Source organism: Lepisosteus oculatus, chromosome 17 (assembly GCF_040954835.1).
Source record: "Lepisosteus oculatus isolate fLepOcu1 chromosome 17, fLepOcu1.hap2, whole genome shotgun sequence".
NCBI classification, from domain to species: Eukaryota; Metazoa; Chordata; class Actinopteri; order Semionotiformes; family Lepisosteidae; genus Lepisosteus; species Lepisosteus oculatus.
This window is the reverse complement of record NC_090712.1, coordinates 17369782-17396837: the sequence shown is the minus strand read 5'-3', so window position 1 is coordinate 17396837 and position 27056 is coordinate 17369782. Positions and strand designations below refer to the sequence as shown.

Here is a 27056-nt window from a genome sequence, read left to right as displayed (position 1 = left end):
GTGGGACGGAGGGTGAATCTGGGGAGCTGAGAGAAGGAAACTCAAAGAGGCGTCTGTGTGATGAAAGGCCAGCGCCTGTCTGCTAACGAGCCTCTGCAGCCCGCACTCTGCCCACGAGTCTCCTCCGCAGAGCCACAGCAGGCAGACCTCCTCAGGGGGGACAGAAGGCAGCAGAGCTCTAACAATGCACAAACAACGATGTCTAGACATCAAGCATGTAAAGCTGAAGGGCGCTGTGTCCGTCTGACTTTCTGAGGTTTTGAATAATGCAAACACGAGCGCTGGCAGAGTCTTACTCTCCAACAGCTGGGAAGCGGAAGAAACACTGTTACAGGGGGATTAATCCAAGACCGTCCATGTCAACAACTATCCATATATCTGTATGGACAAAGACATCTGTAACACTATGCTAGTCCTAATGATGTCTTTGGTCATGATTACTGTAGAAAAAATGACATAGTATACTGTATATAGTACATAAATAATGATATATTATATATAGTATATATATGTAGTATATATAGTAGTCAACACACTTACATTGGGCATTTACAGTACGATGTTGAATACAGTGTTTACACAAAGCTGTTTTTTTGTATAAAATTCGACAGCACTTGCTAATTGAAAGAATAACAAGCACAGAAAGGTATGTTAAATTACTGTGAAACAGCAAATAAAGTCTATTTGCGATACCTAATGTCAGCACACTTCTCAACTCTCTGTATGCCCTCTTTCAACACACCCACTGATGATGCCTGTGTGCAGCACAGTGGCTTGAAGACTTAGCACTGACTGACAGTGTCCTCTGATTGGAGAATGACCCGTTTCTCACCAGTGGCACTGCAAGCACACTGCCCCCAGGGGGAGCTGTTGCATAAACCACCAAAGAAACCATTGCTGATACTAGGAAAGCCAGCTCCAGCTGTGTTTGGATGCCGCACAGCTGCATGGAGACTCCTGACCACAGCAGTCTACTGAAAGACTCATCTGCCTGGCCAGTACCGGGATGGGAGACCTCCTGGGAAAAACTAAGGTTGCTTCTGGAAGAGGAGTTAGTGGGGCCGGCAGGGGGCGCTCACCCTGTGGTCTGTGTGGGTCGTAATGCTCCAGTATAGCGATGGGGACACTATATTGTAAAAAGGCGCTGTCCTTCAGATGTAAAACACAAGGTACTGACTCTCTGTTGTCATTAAAAATCCCAGGGCTTTTCTTGAAAAGAGGATGTTACCCCAGTGTCCTGGCCAAATTTCCCCCTGGCCTTTACCAATCATGGCCTCCTAATAATCCCTATTTATGAACTGGCTCCATTAATCTGTTCTCCTCCCCACTAATAAGGAATTCTTTATTCTTATTCTTATTCTTATTAAGAGGCTTTAAATATGATTTTTTTTTATAAGACACAGCTCTCCCTCTCTGATCTGTCTGGGAGAGAGAATTACCGGCAGTCTTGCTCTCCAACACTTCCCACTCGCTGGGTCATTCATCACCCGGCAGGTGACAAGCTCCACAGAGCCCAACAGGAGAGTAAATGCTGACTGGAGGAGCTCAGCGTCTCGCAGTGATGTCACTGCCAGCCTGCCGGCACCTGGTAAGTTGCAAGAATCTGCTGGAAAGCAGAGAGACCCCTGGCAGAGCCTGGCTGTACTCTGCAATTGTACTCAAGAGTTGTACCCACAACAGCCCAAAAGCTTTTATTTCTCCTCAGCGCAGATTTATGTTTCATTGGCTTCACAGTGCATGTTGCTGCTGTCAAGTAAAGATGCACTTAATTACTTAAGTGGTTTAATTACTTAGGAGGAATGTGCAAATAAAGCTCTGCCTTTTTAGGAATTGGCAAGGGACTCAGAATTCCTCTTCTCTGAGCTCTATCCCAGCGGGCATTTTTTAATAGCAGGCCAGAAAAAAGACCCTCTAAGTATCTGCTTTTTGTTGAGGAATAGCACAACCGGGGAGCACAAACAAGACAGAGCGAGAAGGTGCCAGAGTCAACATAGTATGTGGGACAGAGCAGAAATTCAGTTCCAAAAACCCAGACAGCCACACATTTGGTCAAATATATCCCATGTATTTGCAGAGCCCCGTAAACACTAAACTGGAAATAAAGTGCGATAAATTGCATAGTTAAAGTCACTCTGAAGATATATTACAAGAGTAAAACTAGAAAAGTAAAATTCTTCACTTTATTCCAGCTGTTGGAAAATCTTTGCCATTTGACTGAGGTTATAACCAGAATCCTGTGCCCTGTCTGGCGATTTTGTTTCTGCAGAGCTGCTGTGCCAATAAAACTATCAAGACTGACAGAGTAAATCACAGCGGTTCACTCATTCGTCTCCTTGTTAAATCTGACATCTGGGACGCCAGCCCTGGAAGGAGCAGTGAGATGCCGTGACAAGATGATTCTGATTGATTTCCTTCCTCTGCATTCAAGCGCTTTCTTTTGCATTACATTATTTTTAATTCAATTATATGAAAATGCTTTATGTTCTTTTCTAACTCCTAAAAAAGTCCAGCTAATTTTCCAATGTTCTCATTAAGTGACAAAATGCATTAATTACTAACTACCCGGTGAGCAAGACGGGATGAAGGGAGTCCTCTCATTGCTCACCTCTGCCTCTAACTCTCTGCCTCGTCTACTTCCACGGGCTGAGGGATCTAACTGCGCGGATGGAGCAGACAGCTGTGGAAAAGCATCGCCTTTGCTACGTACCCACACACTGCTCGCCCCGGCCCTCGTGACCGTCAGGACACGGGACGCACTCGTAAGACCCGGGAGTGTTGAGACAGCGCCCCGCGGGACAGATCCTCGCATCCAGGCATTCATTGATGTCTGCAAGAGCGAAACGTTCCCATTACAGTCAGGAAACCCCCCCCCGAATGCCCTAGCTATAGCAATAGCAGAGGTGGCCTCCAGGTCCCCACGGATGTGTTACTTCTCCGCACAGGAGTGATGCCACACAGTGGAGCAGCCACACATCTCTCGTTAACGTCACTGCAGGCACCAGGGAATTTGCAGGAGTTGTGGATGTGCTGAAGGGAACGCTAATCCTCACCCCTCCCCAGAAGGGCTCTATTTATCTTGTGTCCCCAGAAGGGGAATCCTGGTCACAGTGAGCTACTGTCCTGATCCATGGTTCAAGCCCACTACATCTGTGCTGTAGAGCTCAATTGGAGCTGTGATGGAGTGCCTCCATATATGGTCACGGTGCTTATAACTGTACTGTATACGCTTACTGTTGAATCACATGGGAACCCCGAATGTTTATTTAAAAAAAAAAGATCCGACTCCATCTCTCCATCTCACAGCAGGCTCTAGTCAAGTTCTTCCTTTGACGTTAAATCTTCAAAGATTCAGTGTACTCTTCTGAGAGGCCCCGAGCAAATACTCTGTCTCATGCTCACCACAAATGTGTTAATTTGGTATAATGATAACTAATCACATTTGATTTGTTGAGATTGTTTGCATCTATTTTTACAGGGGCAGAAAATGAATTTCTACTAACTGTAAACCCAGACTTGGGTCTTTTTTGCAAGAAGTTTAAAATTGTGTGACTCTGGAAATGTGCTGGACAATGTGGCCAGGGAACTGTTTATTCAGTACAGCACCCACCAGACATCATGTAGCCTTCCAGATACTGTGAGATCTTACTACAGGGTCTGGTGGCTGCAAGCCAAATCCTTCTAACATTTTTGAAATCTTGTTCTAAAGAGAACTGTAAACACACTGTATGTCAAAGGTTCCAGCCTTTATGGGCCGGCTGTTGACAATTCTGCTTTTAATGGCACCTGAAACTGAACAAGTATTTTTAACTACCACATTAATAGCAGCCTATAAAAATAGCTCCAGAATCTCACACAGCAGAACTCATTCCCCTTTACCGTGACCAGTGCTCGGGTGTTTGATTGCCTCCACCGCGTTTCTCTGGACAACTGATGGTGTTGCAATCCGCCTATCACTCAGTCAAGTAACCTATAGTATCAGTGTCGTCTCTGATCCACCCAAATTTTAGCTTGTGGCTCTCTCATTTGTTGGACGTCGTTTATCACTCTGAATCAAACATTTTGTTTCTGATTTTCTCTTTTTAGTGTGAATCGCCTTGAGGTGTTGTAATGAAAGGCACAATGCTATTTTAAAACAAAGATGACCTACCTCCACATTCCCCTCTTCTGTTCATCTTGTAGCCCCTCTCACAGTGTCGACATGTGAACGAACCCTCCGTGTTGATGCAGAAACCATCCAGGCACACATTGGGAATCAAACATTCGTCTATATCTGAGAAAGAGACAACACAAAGGTCAGGCCCTGTCCTCTCTAGCCCTGCTCTGCTGATTCAGCTGTATTTTAGGTTGCATCACTTTCATCTTTTAACAGAGGAGCACCACTTTCACAGAAGCTGCAATGACTTAAAATCAACAGTAAATTCAGCACTGGTTCAGGATAAGCCATTAAAAAATCATAACTTTCTACACATGGCATCCCAATTAAAATGCTCATGGAAGGCATTGGGCACAGTATAAGGAAGGCATTTTTAATTATCTTTAGATGCAAAGCTTGCAAATTACTAAGGATAGGAACATCCTTGGAATCCCCATTAATCTAAATCACTCTCATAGCTGGTTTATTTTTTTGCTTTTGGAAAATAACAGCAATCTGAACAATTAACAGACTTCCAAGCAATCAGCCTTTGGAAAAAGGATGTAAATACTGTTCACACTGTGATGGTGGAGATAGAGCAAAAAACCTCTTAAATTAATCAACAAACGTCAAATTAATAGCCCCCACAAAGCTCTTCCATCTCGTGTGTGTCTCAGATTAATGACAAGGGTGGAGACAAGAGGAAATGAGGCCTTAGCTACAGCTTAGAGAGAGGGGTTTCCTGACTCCTGACTTTAGTTTCCACAAAACCCTCAATAAACCCAATAAAATATTGCCCTAGGTGGGAAAGGTACAAGACAAGACTGTTACAGTGATATTCAAAGAATCGTTGTTTTTAATAATAATGACTTGTATCTGTATGAGCTGTGTCTGACAGCATCATGTGCAACTATTCAGTACTCCTAGGTTTGTGGGAAAATACGTAGTGCTTTTTTAAAATGTTCTAATATAAACATATAAAAGTTTTTTTTATTTTTGAAACACTGATCACATCATGTTCAGACAGCAGGTCACCCCAGGCTGAACTAGGTCTTGGGAACTCGTCAGCTTTTCCATACAAAGATGTTTAGTTGTATTCTTCAAAGTCAGATTTCTTAAGTGGAAAAAAACTCACCATAAAAATGCCCAACTGGGTGACTGCTGCTTAGTACCTCTCCAAATAAACAGCTGAGTCTTACACAAAGATAACTGACATTCCCAACGTACTGTATCTCATAATGGGGAAGCACGTGGCGATCTACTCTTTGCAGGCTGCAAAGGTACAGTACAAGTAAAGGTTTATTCCATGCGGAAAAGAAAAGGGACACAACATTTCGGCTGTGGAGCCTTCTTCAGGTGTGAGTGAGAGAGATCTCCAAACCCAGTTTCCCATTTCACCTCTAGCAGCCATAATCCTATTGATCTCTCCGTCTACGTCCTCACAGAGGGGTTTCTGAACTCCGATTGCAGAAAGACATCCGAAACCAAAATTATCCTGAAAATAGGATCACACCTTCCCCCTTCTCTCAACGACAGACTCGTTTCCATCTAATCTTCTCTATTCATTTGCAGGCTTTGACTTCACACCTCTGTTCACCTCTCTCGACTTCGCACCACCTGGCTGTGGATGCTGCTTCTCCCCTGCTCCCACCTGGTCTTGCTCTCCCCTGCGTTAGCTGCTGCCGGTGTTCCTCTCTCCCCCACACCTGAAGAAGGCTCCACAGCCGAAACGTTGTGTCTCTTTCCTTTTCAGCAGGGAATAAACCTTTACCTGTTCTTCATATTCAGAGACAGCCTGGCCATGATCAGTGCTTCGCTGTTCTTGTGGGGGTGAGACAACCGTACCAGTGCACTCTGTCCCTTCTTCGTTCAGGAGGAATCCCAGTTGGCACACACACATGTAGCTCCCTTCCGTGTTCTCACAGCGGCCATTGTAACAGACATACAAGCCCCCCGCGCATTCGTTAACATCTGGTTAGACAGACGCGGACAATGAAAACAGTCAGTTATTTGCAGGAAAGGAAGCAGCAGGCTTCTGAAAAAGCAAAAGGCTTGTTTTTTTTTGCAGAAGCACAACAACTTGTGAAAATACCACCGCAAAAGAGAGGGGCTGTCATGTCGTTATCAAAACCCCGTCTGCTTCAGCTTGCTGGCCAAATAAAGGCTTGCCCTATCATGTACTGTAGGGTATTATTGCAAGTCCAGCCCAGTTCCCCTTACATGTTCAAGATTTCCATTACTGATAACTCTGTGGACATCAAGCCTTTTGAGTGCTCATATCTGGATGGCAACCAGAGAAAAGCGTGAGATCAATTCTTTCTTCAAAAAGAACATTTTTATATTCTGCCTCCTTTGGTTTGAATCATTGTGTTTCAGGATATAGTTTGCTTTTCAGTTACTCTAACATTATCTGGATGTGCCCCAGCATCTTTCGGGACCCTGGGCGGGGTGGGAGCATTAAAACTTGGGATATATCATAAAACAAGAAACAGGACCTTTCTTCTCTGTAGTGTAGTTTATTTCACTACAGATGTCTGAAAGGTGTTTTTTTTTTGCGTGCTTGTGGTCACTGCACTCCTCAGAAGACAGGTGTTCCTGGTGAAACAGAGTCCGGCAGCTTTGTCTCACCTACACAGGTCGTATTCTCTTCATTCAGCTGAAAGCCATCATCACACACGCAGGAGTAGCCCTCGGGCTGGTTGGTACAGAACCCAGGTCCGCAGATCATAGGGTTCACTGAGCACTCGTCCACTTCTGCAGGAGCACGCAGAAAAGGCAAAGCAGACTGATGTCGTTTAATCAGCCTTGATACAAAGGAACTGTAGAGAGGCCACCGGGTTCAAAGGTATCACCTCCTCTCATAACTGTTAGATATGTGTCAATGAATTGAATTATTTAAATTCAATAGCCTAGGTTATAAATGAGAAAGTAATTCCTTTTACATTTTCAGGTATATTTTACATTTTTTCATGTTTTTGTGCAAAAAAGTCTTTAGCACAAAATAGGTACAAATGCTCTTGTTACAGGAGTTTACTGCCTAAATAATGACAAATATGTTCATTTTTCCCTAGCTGCAGTCTTCATGCTGTTAAAAACATATTGTTTCTTGCACCTATTCTCAAGGTGATTTACAAACACTTTATCTCTTTGTCAAACCAAACCGATTTTTTTAAATTGAGGGCTTAATAGAAGCTCCTCATCAATCACCTAGAACATTCATTATTTACCAGTTTAAAACTTCTATTCATTTTCTTTTCTCTAAGACTGAAGGATTTGCATTTTTTGTGTACTGGGGCCTTTTACATAAATCAAGCGATTCTGCTGTTGCCTGCTGTTGCAAAGATATCAAATGCTGGACAAAATGACATGGCATGGCTGTTTATGAGTTTGATAAACTGATTCTTAATAATACCAGATGCTGGTGTATAAATGCAGTCCAAAAATACATCTAACTGGTGCTTCGTTGGGCACTGTTTTTCCTCACATCTATCACCAGGTCTTCTGTAAGCAGCAGAAACAGTACATTAGAAAAGGCAGACTTTCCCCTTGGCATTACTGGACCTAAAGCAAGACTCTGATTGCCTGCTATCCTCACACTCTCTTCCAGAGCTCCCTTATCCAGACAGGTTCTGCCCATCCTTCCCAGTGCACAATACGGACAGGTGGTCCTCTCTGAAGACCTAACTATCGCTTTCCCACCTCGCTTAAACAGCATTAACACAATCTATTCACATAAATACACAGCTGCCGAGTGACAAATTAAAATGTCAACATGATCTGCTTTGGAAGAATGTGCCACGGTGCTTGTTTTTTGGGGGGGAGGGTGTGGGTGGCAATGTGACTAAAGATGGTGTTTAGTCTGACAGCGTTTCCAATCGGACCAGGCTGACCGATGGTGCTTTCTGACCAATATCAACGAAGCTCTGGTATAGGCAATTTCCACTTCTACAGGGTGTTACATATCTCAGTACCGATCCCTCACAGCCATAACCCCTTGGTGGTGAAAAGGCACGTCTCATGTAGGCAAACACAGAAATTCACTGTCCTACACTCAGTGAGGTAACTGCCTATCCTGATGCTGTGATGAGCGCTGGTTCCCCGGAGTCTCACCTGACACCTGCGACTCCCCGAGGCCCTGACTGGCGCTGGCAGTGGACGCCTCTCGGGCTACTTCCACGGGCGGCGGGGGAGAGGTCTTCTCGACCAGCACTGCGGAGCCAGAGCGACAGAGCACCGGTGTCAGTCAGAGGAAGCCGTGCCAGGCGTCGCTGGCAGTGAAAGCCAAACCACACTGCCGCGTCACCGTACGCCCGCCGTCCCCGGAGAGCAAGGACTGACGGGTGGGGGTCAAAGCAGTACACACAACCAAGGACGCAAAGGACCAAGGAGGGGGCCGGGAGCTGGGTACATACTGTACCCACACCTGGCTGCAAGGAGCAGCAGGGCTCACAGAAGGAATGAAGCAGAAGCACGCAGGAGTATGGATTTGTGACTAGAATACGGTTTTGTTGATGTCCGATTCGTAATACGTTTCACACTTTGTTGTACAACCGTTGAGTTATAACATGCTGGACTGTTTCGATATGGTGTAGCAAAACAGAAAATACTATGCAGACAAGGAAAAGCAGATGCCTTTACAAGGATAAGGGAGTTAAGTTTAAAATCTGAACTCAAATTAGAGGCTTTTAGACACTTTACAGTGTTAGCCTTCAACCCTTAAGCTTTTATCACTGTAAATTGAATTAAATGTCCAATTTATCATTTCAATGAAGATCGAAGAAGAACCGTGATTAATGCTTAATTAGTACAGTGTGTTCACCATATTGTAATCTGCAGTCAAGAGCCATAAACTACATACCACTTTGTCAGCTTTCATAATCACACACGTACAAGTCTGTCGCAACACAGTGAAATAAGAAACTGTTGCTCCAGATGAGTCCGAACATGCTAACTAAAACATTTTGTGTGTGGAAAGGTATGTTTTACTTCTGATACCCCATTTAATGTTTTTAAAATACATTTAAAGATAAGAATACATTTTAGAGATAAGAGAAGGAATCCGATTTTCTGGGCTATGATGAACTCTTATCAAAGATCCACGTCAGTACGTCAGTTGTGTGATGGGAGATAAACATCCCACTAACAATCACAATGGAGTCCATGACCATGGCAGAAGAAACAGCAGAGCCTGCATAACACACAGCTTTAAATGGAAACTAAGCAAAAACAACCCAAGGGAAAGCTTTTGTGGAACAGACAAGCTACTGGTTTGAGTTAGTTTTTCAAAAAATATCAAATTATTGGAATGTAATTGGGGTACCAGAAAGATGACTGGGGATCATGGGGTCAGGTGGAAGCCCTAACTGTAACACTGGCTCACAATCTTATTGGCTCAGTGTTGTTTGTGCCCTCCGATAATGACCTGACGGACAGATTTCAAAATGACAGCAACCAGTCCAGCAGGTAACAGTGACACTTAGTGTCAGACTACTCTTGTTCAAGGCCTGCCTTCTGTAAACTGCCTTCAGCTTGAATCATGTCAGTGCTACAGCTCTCCATCTGCTCACACTCACTGGGGTAATTCGATCTGCTAATTGTCAGAAATCGTGCGGCCTTTTTTATAGACATATTCCCTTGTATTTCGTACCCAAAGGAAACAGATCAGCCACTGCATGTAGAGAGCTGCAGGAATAACAGCGATACTGATGACCTCAAGCTGAGTGAGCAGGAAACAGCTCACAGTACTTCAGATCTGATCATTTTACATAAATAAACTATACACCCTCATTTATATAAACGAAAGTTTTACATGTAGAAAAAACACAGGCACCAATACAATGAGATGAGCTCTGCCAGTCCTCTGGTGAATCAAGAGTGTGTGGCTGAGAGAGAGAGAGCTGTTCTGTAATGAGAAGAAAAGATTAGCCACCTGGAAAGCTGGGATCCAGACTGATGGTTGAAATGCCAGGAGACAACTGGGGTTGGCCAGGTTCTACAACTGATCTATTATCGAAACCAAGAGTAACAAGCTCCTAAATAAAAAAGAGAAGATAAGACAGCAAATTGAGAATTTTGCTCAACAAAAGAGCCTATTTGAACAGTTCACAATCAGAGAAAAGACTCCGCACAGACAGTTCATGCTTGTTGAGCTTGCACCCTGTACCCAGGGTAACACCCCACTACGTCTACGGACAGCAGTGTGAGCACAGCCCAGCCTAGCGTGGAAGGAAAGGAAACAGAAGGGTTCATTTACAGGGTTAGTTTAAGGAGATTTTCTTATGGACTACTTCGGCCTGAAATGTTTGTACCTCCCACTTGAACCAATTCAGGGTCGCAGGGGAGCTGGAGCCAATCCTACCAAGCAATGGGTGCCAGGCAGGATACTCCATTGATGGGAAGATATTCCAGACACAGACACAGACACAGACATGCACACACTCACACCAGAGCCAGTTTGCCCAGAAGCCAACTAAGCTACCAGTATACTTTGTGGGAGAAAGCCCACGCAAACAAGGGGAGAACATCCGGAATTGAACCCAGGATCCCAGCTCTGTGAGGCAACAATGCGAACCATGCCACCCGTTTCTATCAGAGTGGCAAATAATCACTCAACCAATTGGTTCTCTGGCTTTTTTGTTTGCCTTGGAGCCCAAAATGCATAGCCTGCACACATCCCTGATTCGGCCCTGGGATATTCCATTAGCTACAGTAGCTGTGGCCAGTATTCCTCAGGTGCTGGTGGACAGTGGGTCAAGAGTCATCAGATGGGCTCTGGGCATGGCCAGGTGTGCATGAGCTTTCAGCGTCCTCCACAATCATTTTTAATTCCTTATTTTTATAATTTTCTTGTGGTTTGAAAGTGAATGTGACAAAGGTGCCAAACGATTCCAAAATAATGCAAACAATTACATTTTTCAACAGCTCAACTTGGGCACCACAACCCCTGGACCTGCCTGCCTGGAAGCGAGGACACATGCCCACTTTCCTGTGAGATGCTCGTCCTCTCCTGACAACACTAAGGTTCATACAGTGCCCACAGCAGAGATGGCGCCAGCTGGAAGAGCCATGCAGCTCCTGCTCAGTGGTTCTGCGTGACTTTTGTTTGTCTTAAAACTGGTTCTGACTTTAAACATCCTGCAAATGTCGTTTTTGGTAGAACTGTCTTGGAGGTGTGAATTCAGTGAACTGTATGCAGCTGCATTTAAACCTACAGTATAAACAATTCATTCTGATGAATGAGAACGCTTTTTGCCACATGGATTCTGTAGCTGGCAACATTTCAGTTTCAAAATTGACGGCACAGTTTGAATTTGGATTAAAAAAATGAATTTGACCTTTTCAACTCTTAGCGGAGTCTTAGTGGAAACTGTAAACAAGACAAGAGGCATTTCAATTACCAGAACAAAGACAGTCTCTCACTACCTGTTTATTTAAATAGTGCAGTGCAGCAAGTGGAATAGAATTCATTTCATACACTAAACAAAATCACTGTACCACCAAGAAACAATAGAGGTTTTGATTTTTTTTTAAAGAAATACCAGCCCAAAACAAAAGGAACCGTACACTAGAAATTAATATTGTGTGAATTTAGACTATGCTGCTGGGGAGAGTCTCAGGAGCCTTAACATTTTGAACAGCATTTATCACCACAAGAGCAAAGATTATTCTAAATTATACAACAATGTAATTACAATGAAAAACGTCCTGCCAGAGACATTTGCTGTATTTCACTCAGTCAGCCTCACAGTTCCCACAGCATGTGCAGGAGGAGTGACGCAGCTCCCATTGATAATTCTGCAAATTCACTGAAAGCCAGGAGGCAGAGGACACACCGGCCAGCTCAGACACACCCAAACCCAGATGTAGGCAGTCAGTTATCCACTTGGGAAATCCCTGACACAGTCAGCTAAGAACCCAGCCTAAATCTGAACCAGGGATGTCTGAATTATAGAGATAACCCTGCCCTACAGATAAGTCCCTTTACTGGTAGGGACGCCTCTTCTAAATTCTGCATTTTCCCTTTCTAATGACCAGAAAGTAAAGCCCTACAGCCATCACCAATCACAATGTACCAATGCAATTACACATGCACAGGAAAACATCATGCAGAAATAATGCCGACTTAACATGCAACGGGTGCATCATATAGCTACTGCATGCCATTGTCACAGTCTCCGCTATTACATGCAAAAGCTCTGGAGCTGTAACTCAGCTTATTGCACAAATGACACAACCTACCTGTTCAGGTGCTGCTGTGACTACTGTAATAAAGAGGAAAAAAATAAACTCATCCTGAGACACCTAACAGAAAAAATGCTTTTGAACTACTTCATATAAACCTATTAATGATTAACTTCAGTTTACAGTATAAACTTGGAACAGGGTGGAAAACCTACAGTTTATTTATGATTTACATGTACAGTAAGTGGACATATTCATCTGAGTTACTAAAACAATGGTACTCACTAAAAAAGAAAGGAATTGAGGGTTTGTGGAACAGTCTGAATAATCATTATGTTCATGAAGTGAAATTTTGGAAACCTCATGTTAGAAAATGCCCATCTTCTTGCATGTACCAATACTATTTAAAAGTTAGCAGTGGCATTACATCATTTGTGATGTTCTGGTATTTTCCACAGAGGTATATGTGAGCACATCCAGTGCCCGGTGAACAGGAAAGAAGAGAGATGAACAAGTAGAAGCCCATCATTTGACATATGAAAGAAACTAAATCAGGTGCTTTGATTCTTTTTTGTTTCTTTTTTATAAAAAGTTGATCCACTGCAGTGCAACTACTGTGTGACTGACAGAAGGGTGTTCTGTGTACTTTTCAGACGATTCTGTCTGCTGGGTGTTGCCAAATTCCTAAGAAGACTGCCAAACAGAATCACAAAAGAAAAGCGCTTGTATTCCTTCCCAGAAAAAGGTTTTTAAATAACTCAGGGTCAAAACTCTCGAATCGATCTTGGTACATTAAATTGAAAACATGTCAAGGTGAAACACAAAATGGAGAGCTGTTCAAAATACATCACGGCACATGGAACCTTCATCTCTTCTAAAGAGTTCATTCTCCCAGGGGGCAATGCAAGCGCAGTGTTTGAAGACGCACTAAAGCGCTGAGTAGAGACGAGAATGGCCTCAGGATGCACAACTGGGTCACCCTACTGGGAGGCAGGGCCTTTCACCAGTCAAACACATATACCTTCCTTTCAAGCAGAAAAACCCAAGCTGGCAGCAAACGCTTTGAGGAAATATTTGCTACCTCCCGTTCTAGCGTCGTGCTCGTTTAAAGCTGCGAACGCTCAGTGAAAGCAGGGTCAGAAACTGATCAGCAGCCCCCCTTCGGAGACGGCTCTGTGCCAACACGCCGGCCAGGGGAGGCTCTCCAGCCCCTGTTCCCTCACCTTCTCCTGCTGCAGGCTCCGAGCGGAGCCTCTCTGTGGAGCTCAAGGCCTCCACTGGCCTGGGCTGCGTGGGCAGAGGGGCAGGGGGGGGCAGGGGGATCGTCTGGCCCACGGCGGTCTTGGTGCCGGAGTCAGGCTGGTGTCTGTGGCCGGGATTTCTGTAGGTGCCTGTGACTGTGTAACCCATCCCACCAGGGCAGATCTCCTTGAAGGCCGCTACACAATCAAAACAGGAAAGACATCTGAGGAAACGCAAGGCTCACGAGCCACTGTTGGAGGTGCGCTCATTTTCTCTAGGGCTGAGAGAGCACACTGACACCGACTAAATCTGTGAAGACGCAGCAGGTAAAAACTGGATTCTGTAAAAATGCCAGTAAAAAAATGCAGGGTGTGTTTGCTTATGTATTCAAATTAAAAAAAAATTAAAAGATGTTTTAGATTTTATGAAAATATGAGTTAATATTCTCAAATTAAGATCAAGCGCACGTCGTTTTGACACTATCATGGTATCTACCCTAAACCTGCAGTGGCTGTATTTAATCACATGGCAATTTCGCCTGTCCAGTGTGTCAGGTTAAGTGGCTGTGAATGCACACATGATTTCTGTGGGATCTCCCTCTTGCCTCCTCTTAAAAGCAGCAACAATGGTTTGACAGATAAACACAGTAAGGTACAAGGGAATGTATAGGAAACTAAGCCAGATCCTAAAACCACAATTTTAAACCTACCGGAGAAAGATAAAGAATTCATTAAAGCACACTAAGCATGAAATAGCTGAGATTTTAGCAATCAAGACAGGCCTTCTTGAAAGTCCCACAGCACTTTAAGTGCTATTGTCAGACCAGTCAAGCAAGCAAACAAAGGATATGTTAAGTGAATATGTTCAGTTCTGGAAAGGATCAGGGAAAATGTGGTGAAGACGCCTCTGCGGAGCCACAGGTTTCTGAGTAATTGTTGCCTGCACATTGCACAAGCTTCAATTAAGGAGCATTCCACCTGCTGTTATAATCCAAAAAAGCAAACTTGCATCCTCAGACATTCACATTCCAAAGTTCTGCGAAGGTCAAAGCATGGCGGAGGAACTGAACAGGAAAGAGATTTAAGAAAATCGCAGTGATGGAGAGCAGGAACACATTATTCTATTGTATGTATGTGTTTTGTCAGGTATGTGTTGTCTGAACAGGACACGCTCATTTCAAGAAATGCATCCTAAATGATTTGCTGTGTGTAATTTTATAATATTTACAACATTGTGTATGCATTTTATTGCTTACATTTTGTGTAAACATCTTTGTTTAAGAAAAAAATCAGTGCTCCTTAACATGTGCTTAAATATGGTATTTATTGTCCTTAATTTAGACTTTTCCCATATTTATCATGCTGGAATTTATACTTTGAATTGAAATTTAAGTTATTGGAGTTTCACATGATGCACTTTATTCTGCAGGTGAGCTCAGTCTCTAATCTCATTAAGATATAAAACTCTCCACAGGTGAAAAAGAACATGGAATACTGTCCTGTCATGTTTTACAAAGGTCGGCTAAGAAAATTGTACAAGAAAAGGCAGTAATGTCTTCAGACCCTGAAGGGCAGCATTCGTTTTGACAAAGAAACTATAACATGTCAATAATGAACTGATTTTAACCCTGAGTGTGTTGAAAATCAGCACTAAGAATCGATGTGGTTTCAAGAAAAATCACATACAGCATTTTTAAGATGAAAATAACTATATAATAAATTTAAAATGCCCCTTTGTTACTAATTATACAGTTTGAATAAGTTTGTTTTACAATCCTTGTAATGTCTTTTATTTAACTTTTCAAATAATTTGAAAGAACAGTGTTTTGTTTTAGAAAAAAACAAATAATGGCTATATTTAATGCTTACATTTACCCAAATAACTTTATTTGTAATTTTCAAATGGGGGCAGCAATATCAGCTTGTATACAGTACAATGATAATTCCCTGTGATACATCTGAACCTTATAGCAAGAAAGCCATCCCACTAAAGGTTTTCGCTGCACAGAAAGTCTTGGCATCACACCACCTTCCTAATCCTACCTGTCTGCTCAAGTTTATTTCCCAATTAAGAAAGCAAATGGCCTTCTGGGTCTGGAAACACCCTAAAAAACAAACTTACTGAGTAATCTCTCCTTTCATACAGACCAATTAATGAATACTAGCTGCTGTTCTTAATAAGAGAGTGAGTGAAACAGTCCAGGAATGTGTCAAAGCACACGAACAACAGAAGTCTGTGAAACCTTTTAAAGCTCTTTAAGTGGTTCAAGGTCATTCACAGACTGAAAGACACCAAATGGAAGTGTATGTGAATGAATCACTGACTTTAATGTCACCTTTTGCTAACATGAGTTGATTTCTAATCTGCTGTGAGTATTGTGTCCTTCTCCATTACCCCCATACCCTCATATCCGATTCCCTTCACAATAAACATTGCAGGGATGAGCTGTGATTGACATTCTATAAGCAATCCCATCACTGTGACCACCTGTGGGGTTCCCAACAAAGACAACAACATGAAATACTCGTTATCTCCTTGGTACATTCTTTGTTCAACAGTTTGCTATACCGTTTATGAGTGCATAAAACCCCTGGCATGACTCCAATAACTACCCACAAATTAGTAAGTGGGACAGTCATGCCCACTAGCTACACTAATGTACCAAAAGATTAGGCAATAGCTCTCGGAGCGTTCCAAAAAATCATCTTTGTCTGGAGACGACCATCCGTGAAAGAGCAGTTTATTTCAAGTTGATGCAATCAAGGAAAAAATTAATATGACATGGACATAATTTACCACAGTCAGCAACAACTTAGCAGAATGGCAGAGCATGCAGCGAGGAAGATGTGCATAGAGTATGAATTAAAGACAGTGAATCGGGACACTGCAGGTGTGTTTCTGAAGCTCTGTTTCTCTTTCTGGTGTTGTTTGCGGGTCGATGGCTTTGTTCTGGGGCTGCGCTTACCTGTTCCGGGAATGGGACATTTGTCACAGTGAGGCCCCCAGGCCTTGCCAACGCTGCAACAGCAGAGCTGCTTGCTGAGCTGCACAGACACTGGGTGCATGCACTGCTTTCCAGCACTGACAAATCGGAAACAAGGGCCTTTCTCCTCATGGACCATAGGAGTATCGGCTGCAGTGAGGAGGGAAGGCAGTACGCCAGGTTGTTACACATGTAAGAAAAAACGCAGCAAGAAATCAAATAAGAAACAAGTTCCCGTCACCAGAATCCCCCCTCCCCCCCCCCCTCACCCCACCAAAAAAAGCAGATTGGACTAGATTTTTAGTTACGCTCTCAAAAATATTTTAAGAAGAGCAAACCACCCCACATAGCCTTGGGAGTGAGACCACTTCCGTTCACTTTTCTCAAATATATTTTTGAAACTCAGAGAAGGAAATATAAAAGCTACACAAAGAAGCGAATCCCCTAAATGTAAGGACTTGAGAGTCCCGCTCTTGAGGAATTTAGTGGAATTCCGACTACACCCAGCAAACAATGCTTAGTTCATGCAAGGAGACAGAGAGGTCACTGTATTGCATGCATTGGCTGTGCAGCAGAAATACAGAGCCCTGTGAAGCAGAGATGGTCCATATAAAGATGTAGAATAATACTGCTTCAGTGTTCTTTGAAGAATCGATACTGAAGCAATACAACAACACATCATTATATGAAAGGCAGAAGTGCTGGGCTCTTAAAGGGACAAAGGCAGAGCTCACGATGTCACTAATCTGGGAGGTGAATCCTGGTGGCTTTCAAAGTATTTGGAAGAAGGCATCATCTGCTGGTAATACACACCACTGTATGTTGCAGACCTGGACATCACCCAGTTTAACATTTTCTCTGTTTGCATGTCTTAATCATGGAAGGCCTGGAATTTAAGACCAGGCCAGATGCTGCAACTGGAGTCTGATGAAACCAAAAAGTTTTCGACACCAGCAGATATTTACAGATAACTAACATACGCTTTTGATCATGAAATGATGCTAGAAACATGTTTGTTAAAAAAAACTTCAATGCATCTCTTTTCAACATTGGGAAATGAATATGTTCTAGGATACTGAAAGAACAAATTTAGTTTTGTTCCGATCAAGACAAACTGCATATTTACAGTAAGACTGCATGGCTGAGCTTGCTGGAAACAGATGAGAGAAGGAAGGAGAGTGACTGGTTCTGAAACGGGTCCAATCAGCACTGAATCATTCTAAATTGTGATTCTTGTACACTATTCTGTCTTGAGGACCATGCATTGCAGCTGTAATGAGGACATGTTTTTAGTGTAAACCAAGGTCTGAGACCACAATGTCTCCTGTTCACATTTACTTATAATGGACTTTAATAGCACAGAAGGTCAAAGCAGAAGAGAGATACTTTAATAATTTTACAAAATAGTCAGTAAGACTTCTGGACCTCCTGGTGATTTTTGTGTTCTGAACAACAAAATCTCCATATTAAAGCTCTTTGACGAATGACCCTACTGTAAAGATTAGGGAAGGAGTATTTTCCAGTACTCTGTTGAATCAGATTTTCGGTTGTTGTAAAGTTACTACACTGTATGTCAATACATGAATGCATTTCTAATTCATATACCACAAGAGTACCGGTGACTTAATTACACCCCCCAGCTTTCCAAACCCTAGCTTCCTGGATTCATGGTTTTCAAATGCACCCATTGTCATTGTCAATTTTATTTTCTTAGTCATATTTTTGTCTGATTATTTGGACAAATTTTAATTTGAGCAAACATTTATAACAAAACAATTATGTAAAATATATGCTTAAAATGAATACACAAAGATTAGCTAAACATGTATAAAGTTATTATTAGTTTACATGTATAAAGAAAAATGGGTTTCCTGCTCTAAACCTGCCAATACTCTCCTTACTGTATGTCTATCTGTATGACAAAATAAGAAAAGCGTGTATTCTGTATACAGTATATTCCATCTTACTACATTCTATGGATTGGAAACCTGTGCTGAATCACAAAAAGGAAATAAAGCATAAGTGATTTTAAAGTACTGTTCTGAGACGTTCCACACGCTGTTGTCCAATTATCAGAATGGTAAGAGTTTGCAGTATTACTGTCTTGCCAAAAAAACTTTTGACAAATGGGAGAAAGTGTTCAACTGAGTAGATGTGTCCTTGAAACGGCCAGGAAAATGGTGATGGGACCTCATTGCTTAACATCTTAGACATGCGGGAAATTGTGCATGACAACCAGCAATCACTCTCACACCCAGAGCCCACCAGCTCTGGATCGCCGCCAAGGCCACCCGTTCTTACTGCTGCCCCTTCTTCACACTGCTCGGGCTCGCGACGTTTGACATGCTTACGGACAGGGCTGAGAAAAACCGAGGCTCAGAAAAAAAAGCTGTGCTTTCTCCCCCCTCTGCGAGCACATCAACAAGGGACTGCTGAGAAGGGAAAGGCCTTTTCTGAGCAAACCTCTATAATTTCTGGTTTAAGGAAAGAAAACAAACATTCCAGCTGCAACCAGAGCCAGGCCTTGTGTGGAAGCCCACGCATTCAGAATGACACTGCGCGACTAGACCGATGCGGCGAGCTCTCCGCGAACAGTGGCAATCTGGCAAACGCAAGTTTCCTGTACAGTAAGTCCATGCGCATTCCCGTTAATCAGGGCACCAAAGGCCGTGAGCAAACAGCCGCAGGCGGCTCTCCGTCAAACATTTCAGAACCACAACTTGCGCAGACGAGACCGAGCTCTTGCTTGAATTTCAGTCCGCCATTAAAATAGCAGCCCACGGGTTAAGATGAAAAACAAATGAGACTGGTCTGTCAAAACTCATCAGTCACATCAGGCATCCATGCAGGGCAGGCAAGGCAATATGATTCTGCACTGAGTTAAACATGTAAGAGGCAGAAATCTCTCCAGGTCTAAGTAGATTTAATAATGTACTGTACCCTTGCTACACGGACAGAGCAACTACATTACTTGTCCTCAGGGAAAGCTCAGAACCCCTTATTATATTTACACTTGATAAATGACCTCTCTATTATTATTAGGAATAAGATAAATTGAACATGGTTTACCAATACATTTAAAGTTAAATCTTATTAGGAGCCATTACCCCGGATTTTTTCTAACAGTGTGGTTTGCATTCAGACTATTTGCCCTAAATTCTTTATGTAAAAGGTCTGCTGGCACAGCTTGTGTTATCCCAATTTCAGCTTCAGCTTTGCAAACCAAGAGGCTGTTCGGGTGGTGTACTGTCTCGTAGAGCACAGCTAGAGATGCAATGCAATAATAATGAATAATTAATTAATTAATAATTGCTTATACTTATAGAGCACTTTTCTGGACACTGCACTCAAAGCGCTTTACAGGTAATGGGGTCTCCCCTGCACAACCACCAGTGTGCAGCCCCACCTGGATGATGCGACAGTACTCTCCCCACACACCAGCTCTCAGTGGGGAGGAGGGCAGAGTGATGAAGCCAGTTCAGAGAGGGGGATTATTAGGAGGCCATGACTGGTAAGGGCCGATGGGAAACCCCAGCCTTCCCCCTTCTGTCAGTCTGTCCTTACCTGGGGACACCTGCTGTACGGGACGACCCTGATGAAATGCATCTGTTGACCTCAGAATCCTACAGTCTGTGTAACTCTCAGTTAATTACACACTGCCACTCCTACCTTACTCTTCACTTGAAAGGCTGTGTTCGTAACACCACTGGGCACAGAATAGTCATTAATTCTTTAAGAACACTTAAAGTGATTTATCTCACGGGGTGTGTGGAACAAAAACCAAGACAGCAAAGGCAGGAAGGAATGGCACACTGGAGCCTGGGCTCTCCGCACAGTTACTTACGAATACAAGTGCTGAGCGTGGGGTCTGGCCTGAAGCCCGCCTTACAGAAACACCTGTAGCTGCCGATGGTGTTCAGGCATTCTCCGTTCGGACAGACTCCCTGGAGCTGGCACTCGTTGATATCTGAAAACAGCACCACAGACCAGAACAAGGTCTTATTATTAACTGTCACGCCCACACACTTCCCCCGTCCCTCCATCTCTAACCACTTCCTCCAATTCACGGCATCATGGGAGAGCCGGAAACTATCTCGGCAAGCAACAGGTGCAAGGAGGGAACACCCTGGATGGGACAGCAGTCTACCACAGGGCACACACAGACACAGATCACACCCTGGATGGGACAGCAGTCTATCGCAGGGCACACACAGACATAAATTTAGAATCGCACACACTCACATCAGCGCCTGTTGTCCAATTTTCCCACCAGCACGTTTTTGGATCAGAGGGAACCCATAGGAACATGGGAATAACATACAAACTCCACACAGACAGGACCCCGGACCCAGGAATGAACCCAGGTTATTAGTCCTATTTAACCGAGGGTTTGCTGTAATTGATCAGTCATTAAATTAACACTTGACAAACGCACAAAATAATAATAGCACTACACCATGAAACAATAGATTTCAGTCTCATAAAAAAACATTTGGTCTCATTAGCTCGTAGCTCAGGGTGGCCAGAGTTAAACTGATTCAATCTTCTGGATCCCAGGACTTGAGCTCCAGAGTTGGGAAGCTCAGGACTAGAATCCTCCTCCCCCAAAATTATTTTTAAAAAAAAGATTTTCTACTGCTGTAGTGAATGAGAAACAAAGATAATTAGAGCAAAATATTTCTCACAATTTCAAAAACCCAGGTTTAACAGTATTTATTTGAACAGTAATAAAAGAAAGGCTCAGTTATTTCTTTTATTTTAAGGCTATCCAGAAAATGAAAATCTTCAAGAAACCCAAAGCAGAAAGCATTCTTTTAAATCGCACATCTTAACCATCTTTGTTCTAATGGTGTCATTCTACGAGGAGCAGCTGAAGCAAACTCTATTAAGAGGCAAGAAATGACCCAAGGCAGCACCACACAGCTTTAACAGCCCTGAAATGATTTTTTTCTGTGATAATTTCCTTGTCCTTATTCTGCAGTTCACATGAAGGCATGATCGATTCCCTGTGCTCTGCATTTATCCTGGAAAGCATGCAAATTACAGTATGATATGTGCCAGCCCCTGGGAGCTGAATAAGCAAATGATTAATGGTGTTATAATGAGAATCCTCTGTGTTGCACAAATTACCTCCCTGACTAACAGGGGTGTTTGCAATCTGTAGTATTTCATTGCTTCTCTTCATAATAAAACTGGCAGTGGCAGCTTATGAGTTTGTCCCCGTTCAAGTTTTTTTTCCTAGCACGTGTCATCATTGGTACACAGCTGGTCATTAGGTAAGGAACAACATTCGAATACTATTAAGAAATTTCCACTACTCAGCACTGTGAGGAAGTTTTCCACAGATTGTTCTGATACCCTGCTGCCTTTTGTTTGGTAAACGTACTCCTTACTTACTTCAGTATCAGACTGATGATTTGTTTCTGAGTAGGGCCCGCTGCAGTCTGGCCATAAGTCTCAAAGTCTCCTAACTATGTGAAAGAAAAATGTATTTGTTCAGGGTGCAAATAACAAGTGTACTGAACTGGCTGGGTTTGTCTACATGTTAAAAAGAGCTAAAGTCCATTTGGTGAAATTCTGTACATGTTTGTGCCACATACAGCTCTGCTCCCCCTCTGGGGCACCCTTGGCCATGACTTTCTCCACACAGTGCCCCTCCCCACACAACAGGAACACCATTCTCCAGCGGGCCAGGATTCCTGCTGTGGGAGAATCCAAAGATATCTACAGCAGGTTTCGAGGAGGGGGATGTCAACCTCTGTAACCTGCTTGGCGCCAGATGAGTCCTGCTGTACCTGCAGCCTTGTCCCTACAGTCCTCGTTAATGCGCAGATCTGCTCGGATACATTACAGCTGCGGGTCGGCCCTCTGTCTCTGTCAGCAGCCATTCTTTTCTATCAGAACCCTCCCCCCCCCCCCACAGGCTGGGATAAAAGTGTGGAGCAGCAGTCGGGCACAGGGTTCGGCCAGGAATATTAATTAGCTCGTCAACCAATCACAAAGCTACAAGGGACAGAAGTCTCATTTTGATTTATAAAGAGCACCTTTCAGCCTTACAGCTTTCCAGCACTGTAAAATGAGAAATTAGAGCTAATATCCATTTATGGCTAATCATTCCCCAGAATATTGTAATGGCACCTTTCACTGATAGAAATTCAGAGGATTCATTAAGATGTCAGTAATTAAAAAAAGGCGTAAAATATATTCCAAAAACTGACACAAATTGATTCCTTTGCTTCTAAGAGGTCACAGATGTTTTATATTTTTTGTTTCAAGATTTAGTACTGAGGTCTGGCAACCATGCTGAAAGGTTTCACCTGGCATGCCCAACTCCTTTTGGAATCTCTCAATGCTAGCTGGGCCTGACTCAGCCACCGGGAATCGTTTGAAATTTAGGAAAGGAGGCATATCGCTACACAAAGGGTTGTAGAAGTATGGAGCAAGCTGATACTCAGCAATCCTTCAAGCAACATCTGGATGAGACACTTGGATCAATAAGCTACTAACTATCAAATGGTCAAGATGAACCAAATGTCTTCCTGCTGTGATCTTGTGTTCTAATTCCCTCTAATTGGCTGAAAAAGAGGTAAAGAGTACAGAATGCTATATGGATTAACTCTGGCTGTCAAGAAGAGAGAACACCGTGTACAATAAAGAAGTGATGGTTAATAAAATTCTTGCCGATATCAACAGCTGGATATTTACCTCAGCATTTCTGATAGGAGTTTACGTGCGCACTTCTGCAATCAATTACACAAAGGAAAGAATAAATACCCACAAACGAAAGTAACTGGATTCTTGGCAACTATATTCAGAGTTCTCGAACTTGTGCACAGATGCTTCAGGCATCTCAACTCCAATTATTAGTTAAGAAATAATGATGGGATCCCATATTAATAAATACAGTGACTCCACCTATGTTTATTAATATCAACCAACATCAGATATTTATGTTGGTGGAAAGTTTCATTGTAATTAATTAAGGCTCTTGCTGCCTCTTCAGGTCAGCCACTCCCCTCAGCGAAATGCCCCAGATGGAACAGCCAGAGGTATCCACATCTGTATGCCCTTCTCAAGCTAGAGAGTGACCCCACTCCCCTCCTCACAGACCATACATGTCTTTATGCAAAATGCAAATCAAAAACAAACCCACAGCAGCGAACAGGATAAAATGAATTACATGGAATCGCAGCATCTATCTAAACTACCCATGGCTAAAGCTGAAAATACAGTACTAGTAATTCAATTCAAAATACTTTATTCATTCCCAAGGGGCCAATTTAAGTTTTAATTTTGCTTCCAGTGCAGCAACATTTTGCACTGGACTGATAAGACTTTCCAAGCTGGTTCTTAACAGTCTCGTGAGATATAAAGCAGATTGAGGTGTATCTCTTTCCAACACTTGATTCTGAAGGACTGCTGCCTTTTTTATGTATGGTTTCTTCGACCTCCTTTCAGCTCCTTTAAGCTCAGAAATCACGCTCCCCCCAGAACTGTGCTCAAACTGCACAGGTGATGCCAGGCGGTCAGCTCAGACACGTACACTTTACTGAGCGATGGCCAAAACGTCCGCTGAAGGAGGACATCGCCCCGCTGGTAAGAGCTGAGGGGCCATTTGTCTGAGAATGCCATTACGGCATCTGTGCCTCCAGAGATGTACGCAAGACGCCAAGCCAAGACGATTCACAGCAGAGCACACGTTAAAATACGACAAGAGACACGGAACTGGGAGCAGTGTGTTAGCTGCTGCCGATGCAGAGAAGCAGATTAAGAAAGACGAGGGATAATGTGTCTTTAAAGTATGGTATCTATTGTACTTTGATCTGAACAGTCATTTTCAGGGCAGTGCAGCATGGGTCTGACGGGGTTAAACGCAGCCGTGTGAGACCACTGATTTACTGTAGGAAAGAGTCTGTCTGCCAGCCCTGATGCATTGTTGTCATCGCTAGCTATCATATCCAAATTCAACACAGATTAGAGAAATCAGTCAAATGTGGCACCTGTTCTTTCTCTTCATACTGCGTTTGGTGTGTAAATCCAACTAAAGCAGGATTGATCACTAAAGAAAAAAAATGTTATTTGATGGATTTCTAGGAAAGTGACTCCAGGGAGCCTACAGACGGCAGCTGGCACACAACAGTGGAAATGAAAAATCGAATTGGATTCCCCTCAGTGGGCAGACTTGGCAATGAGATTAAGTCTTGACAGACGTTGTTCATAACTCCCAGCAGAGGGTGCTAGGCACAGCACAAGAGCGACAAAGAGCCAAACAACACAGAGGAAAAAAAAAAACGGGAAAAAAAGAATGGAATGGACTTCTGTAGACATGAATGAATAACAGTACCGACACTGCTTTCAGTCAAGACAAGTCACCACTCATCGATATGGGTTTCCCTGCGTTCCTGCGATCAAATATTTAAATAAGAATTACTTAATAAAATAATTTAGGGACCAAGCTACAAATATGCTACCTTGTGTAGTTTTATTGCCAAGAACTACATTCATACATTCATAGGGTCACTGAACCATAGAAGAGCTAGATTTAAATTCCAGTCAGTAAGTACCCAAACTATTTAATTTCGAAGTCTGACATCAGTTGGCTCCTCTGTATTGACTGACTTAAACAAACATTTGTTAATGAATATTCTAGTTTTGTTCACTTTATGGGTGGAAAAAGCCTAAAGGGAATCCAGACTCACACTTGAAAGCTGCTGAATGATGTTTCCTATCCCACAAGCCCAATATCAAACCACACGCTCTCTGCTTGAAAGGTATTATGAAGCTCATTGAAAACACTGGTTTCTGGGAAAGACACAAAAAGGACAAATGGACAGAGGTTTGTGCAGCGCTCTCACCACTTTCTATCAATAGTGACACATCTTTCTTTTGTGCTTCTGTTTTGGGCAACCCTGCACACATACTGTAAGACCAACAGTGTACCACACGTATTGCATTTCAATAAAACAAACATTTCAGCTGCTGGATAGTTTCCACTCCATATCCTGGAGCTCCTACCTTGGCAATAGGTGGTGTTGATCTTTTTGTATCCTTTGGGGCAGTCTATTGCATGTCTTGATCCTGTCAAAGGAATGGCTGGAAAAAAAAGAATATCTGCTGTTTATTTTGAACAGAGCTATTTCTTGGACATGTAGTAGCATTGAAAACGTTTCTGCTGCTTCATTGACAATTAATACAAGAACACTTTTGGAATTTGTTGGGCAGCCTTTATTCTAACAAAACGCCAAAACATTTTAATTCTTAAGAGGTTTTTATTTCTTAAGACACTGTGGATACTTGAATGCAGAACATATAACCTAAGTCCCTAACCTCAACGTTTTTGCTTTGACATGCCTCTGAAGAAGAAATATGACTGCCCTGGGTCACTGGTAATGAAATGCAAGCAAACTGAAACAGGAGTGCCCTTGGTCTGTGTGTCGGTTTCACTCCAGCCTATAATCCAACTCAATGCAAAAGAGCTGAAGGAAGCAAGGTGACTTCAGAAAGGCCTTTCAGTACTATCCATGACTTCCATGTACTGTATGACTGAACTCCCTCTGTGAGCCATAACCATTTAAGAGTCTTTGATGGGGTGTAAATAGTGAAAACAGCAATTTCAGGAACATTTTATATCACAGAGGCAGCTCTGGCGTTAAGGAAACCAAGCAGAACCACTCTCTTATTTTCCATGGTACAGTAAATATGCACCTTTTTGCTGATTTTACCTTGTTTACACCCTGCTTTTACTATGCTTTTCCATGGCTTGCCATTGGTCATATCAGGTTTCACCTTACTGCTCTGTACTTTACGCCAGGGACTGTGTTTTCTGTGAGCGCCGCAAGTAGACTTTACTCTGCTTTATCCATGAATCCCCATCTCATCTTTCACAGGGGAAGACGGGACACAGTGGCCATGGCAGGTGAGAGGTTGCCTGTGCGTCAGCAGAGCTCCCACAGAAAAGGGCAGCACTTTTAACCCTTCATGGCTCAGAGTGCCGGGGGTTTCAGAAGTGACGTCTCCCCCCTCTGGAAGGTAGACAGTGTAAATCTCCGCAGCAGAGGACTGGCGGACTTTTTCCCTGTCCAGGGAGTGGTGCTGTGAGTGACCGGGTTCACATCCAAGCAGGGGCAGGAAGGGCTGTGCTTGTCACAGCGCCAGGGCACAACATTCATGTACTGTACATATCCCAGGAAACCCAGGTGAGAACTGCTGGTGGTAAGCAGAAAAGAAACTCGAAAACAAAACAGGGGAAATATGGAGCTTGTGTGGTTGGACAGTAGTTACCACCCCCATCAATGTCTGCTGTTTTCGCCTGGGAAAGGGTGACAATAGTTCAGTAGTCTTATCACACCTCTGGCCCAAAACTAAAGGCACTCTGACTGGAAGCTTTAAAATGTTCACTGTGGTAAAATACGGCATGTCGTACAAACATTTGCAAAGAGCAGCCCTGTAATGCACTTGTATCCTGCTTTTCTCATTAAGTTAAGCCTGCCTCTGGGAAGCTTCAGTGTCCACATTGTG

At 43.1% G+C, this 27056-nt stretch overlaps 1 protein-coding gene across 5 annotated transcripts in view; it reads right to left on the bottom strand.

Moving 5' to 3' along the window:
• ltbp1 (latent transforming growth factor beta binding protein 1) overlaps window positions 1-27056 on the bottom strand; it is a 99578-nt gene that overhangs the window by 25092 nt on the left and 47430 nt on the right. For 2 of the 5 annotated variants that reach the window (XM_015362996.2, XM_015362999.2), the window contains exons 9-19: window positions 25554-25631; window positions 20383-20505; window positions 16521-16688; window positions 13537-13752; window positions 12371-12393; window positions 10062-10164; window positions 8243-8341; window positions 6761-6886; window positions 5978-6103; window positions 4148-4270; window positions 2708-2827 (exon numbers count right to left, since the gene is read on the bottom strand). In XM_015362996.2, coding sequence (XP_015218482.2) covers window positions 2708-2827; window positions 4148-4270; window positions 5978-6103; window positions 6761-6886; window positions 8243-8341; window positions 10062-10164; window positions 12371-12393; window positions 13537-13752; window positions 16521-16688; window positions 20383-20505; window positions 25554-25631 — 1305 coding nt within the window. The remainder of the gene's footprint in view (window positions 1-2707; window positions 2828-4147; window positions 4271-5977; window positions 6104-6760; window positions 6887-8242; window positions 8342-10061; window positions 10165-12370; window positions 12394-13536; window positions 13753-16520; window positions 16689-20382; window positions 20506-25553; window positions 25632-27056) is intronic. The other 3 variants (XM_069179882.1, XM_015362998.2, XM_015362997.2) reach the window with 3 other exon arrangements.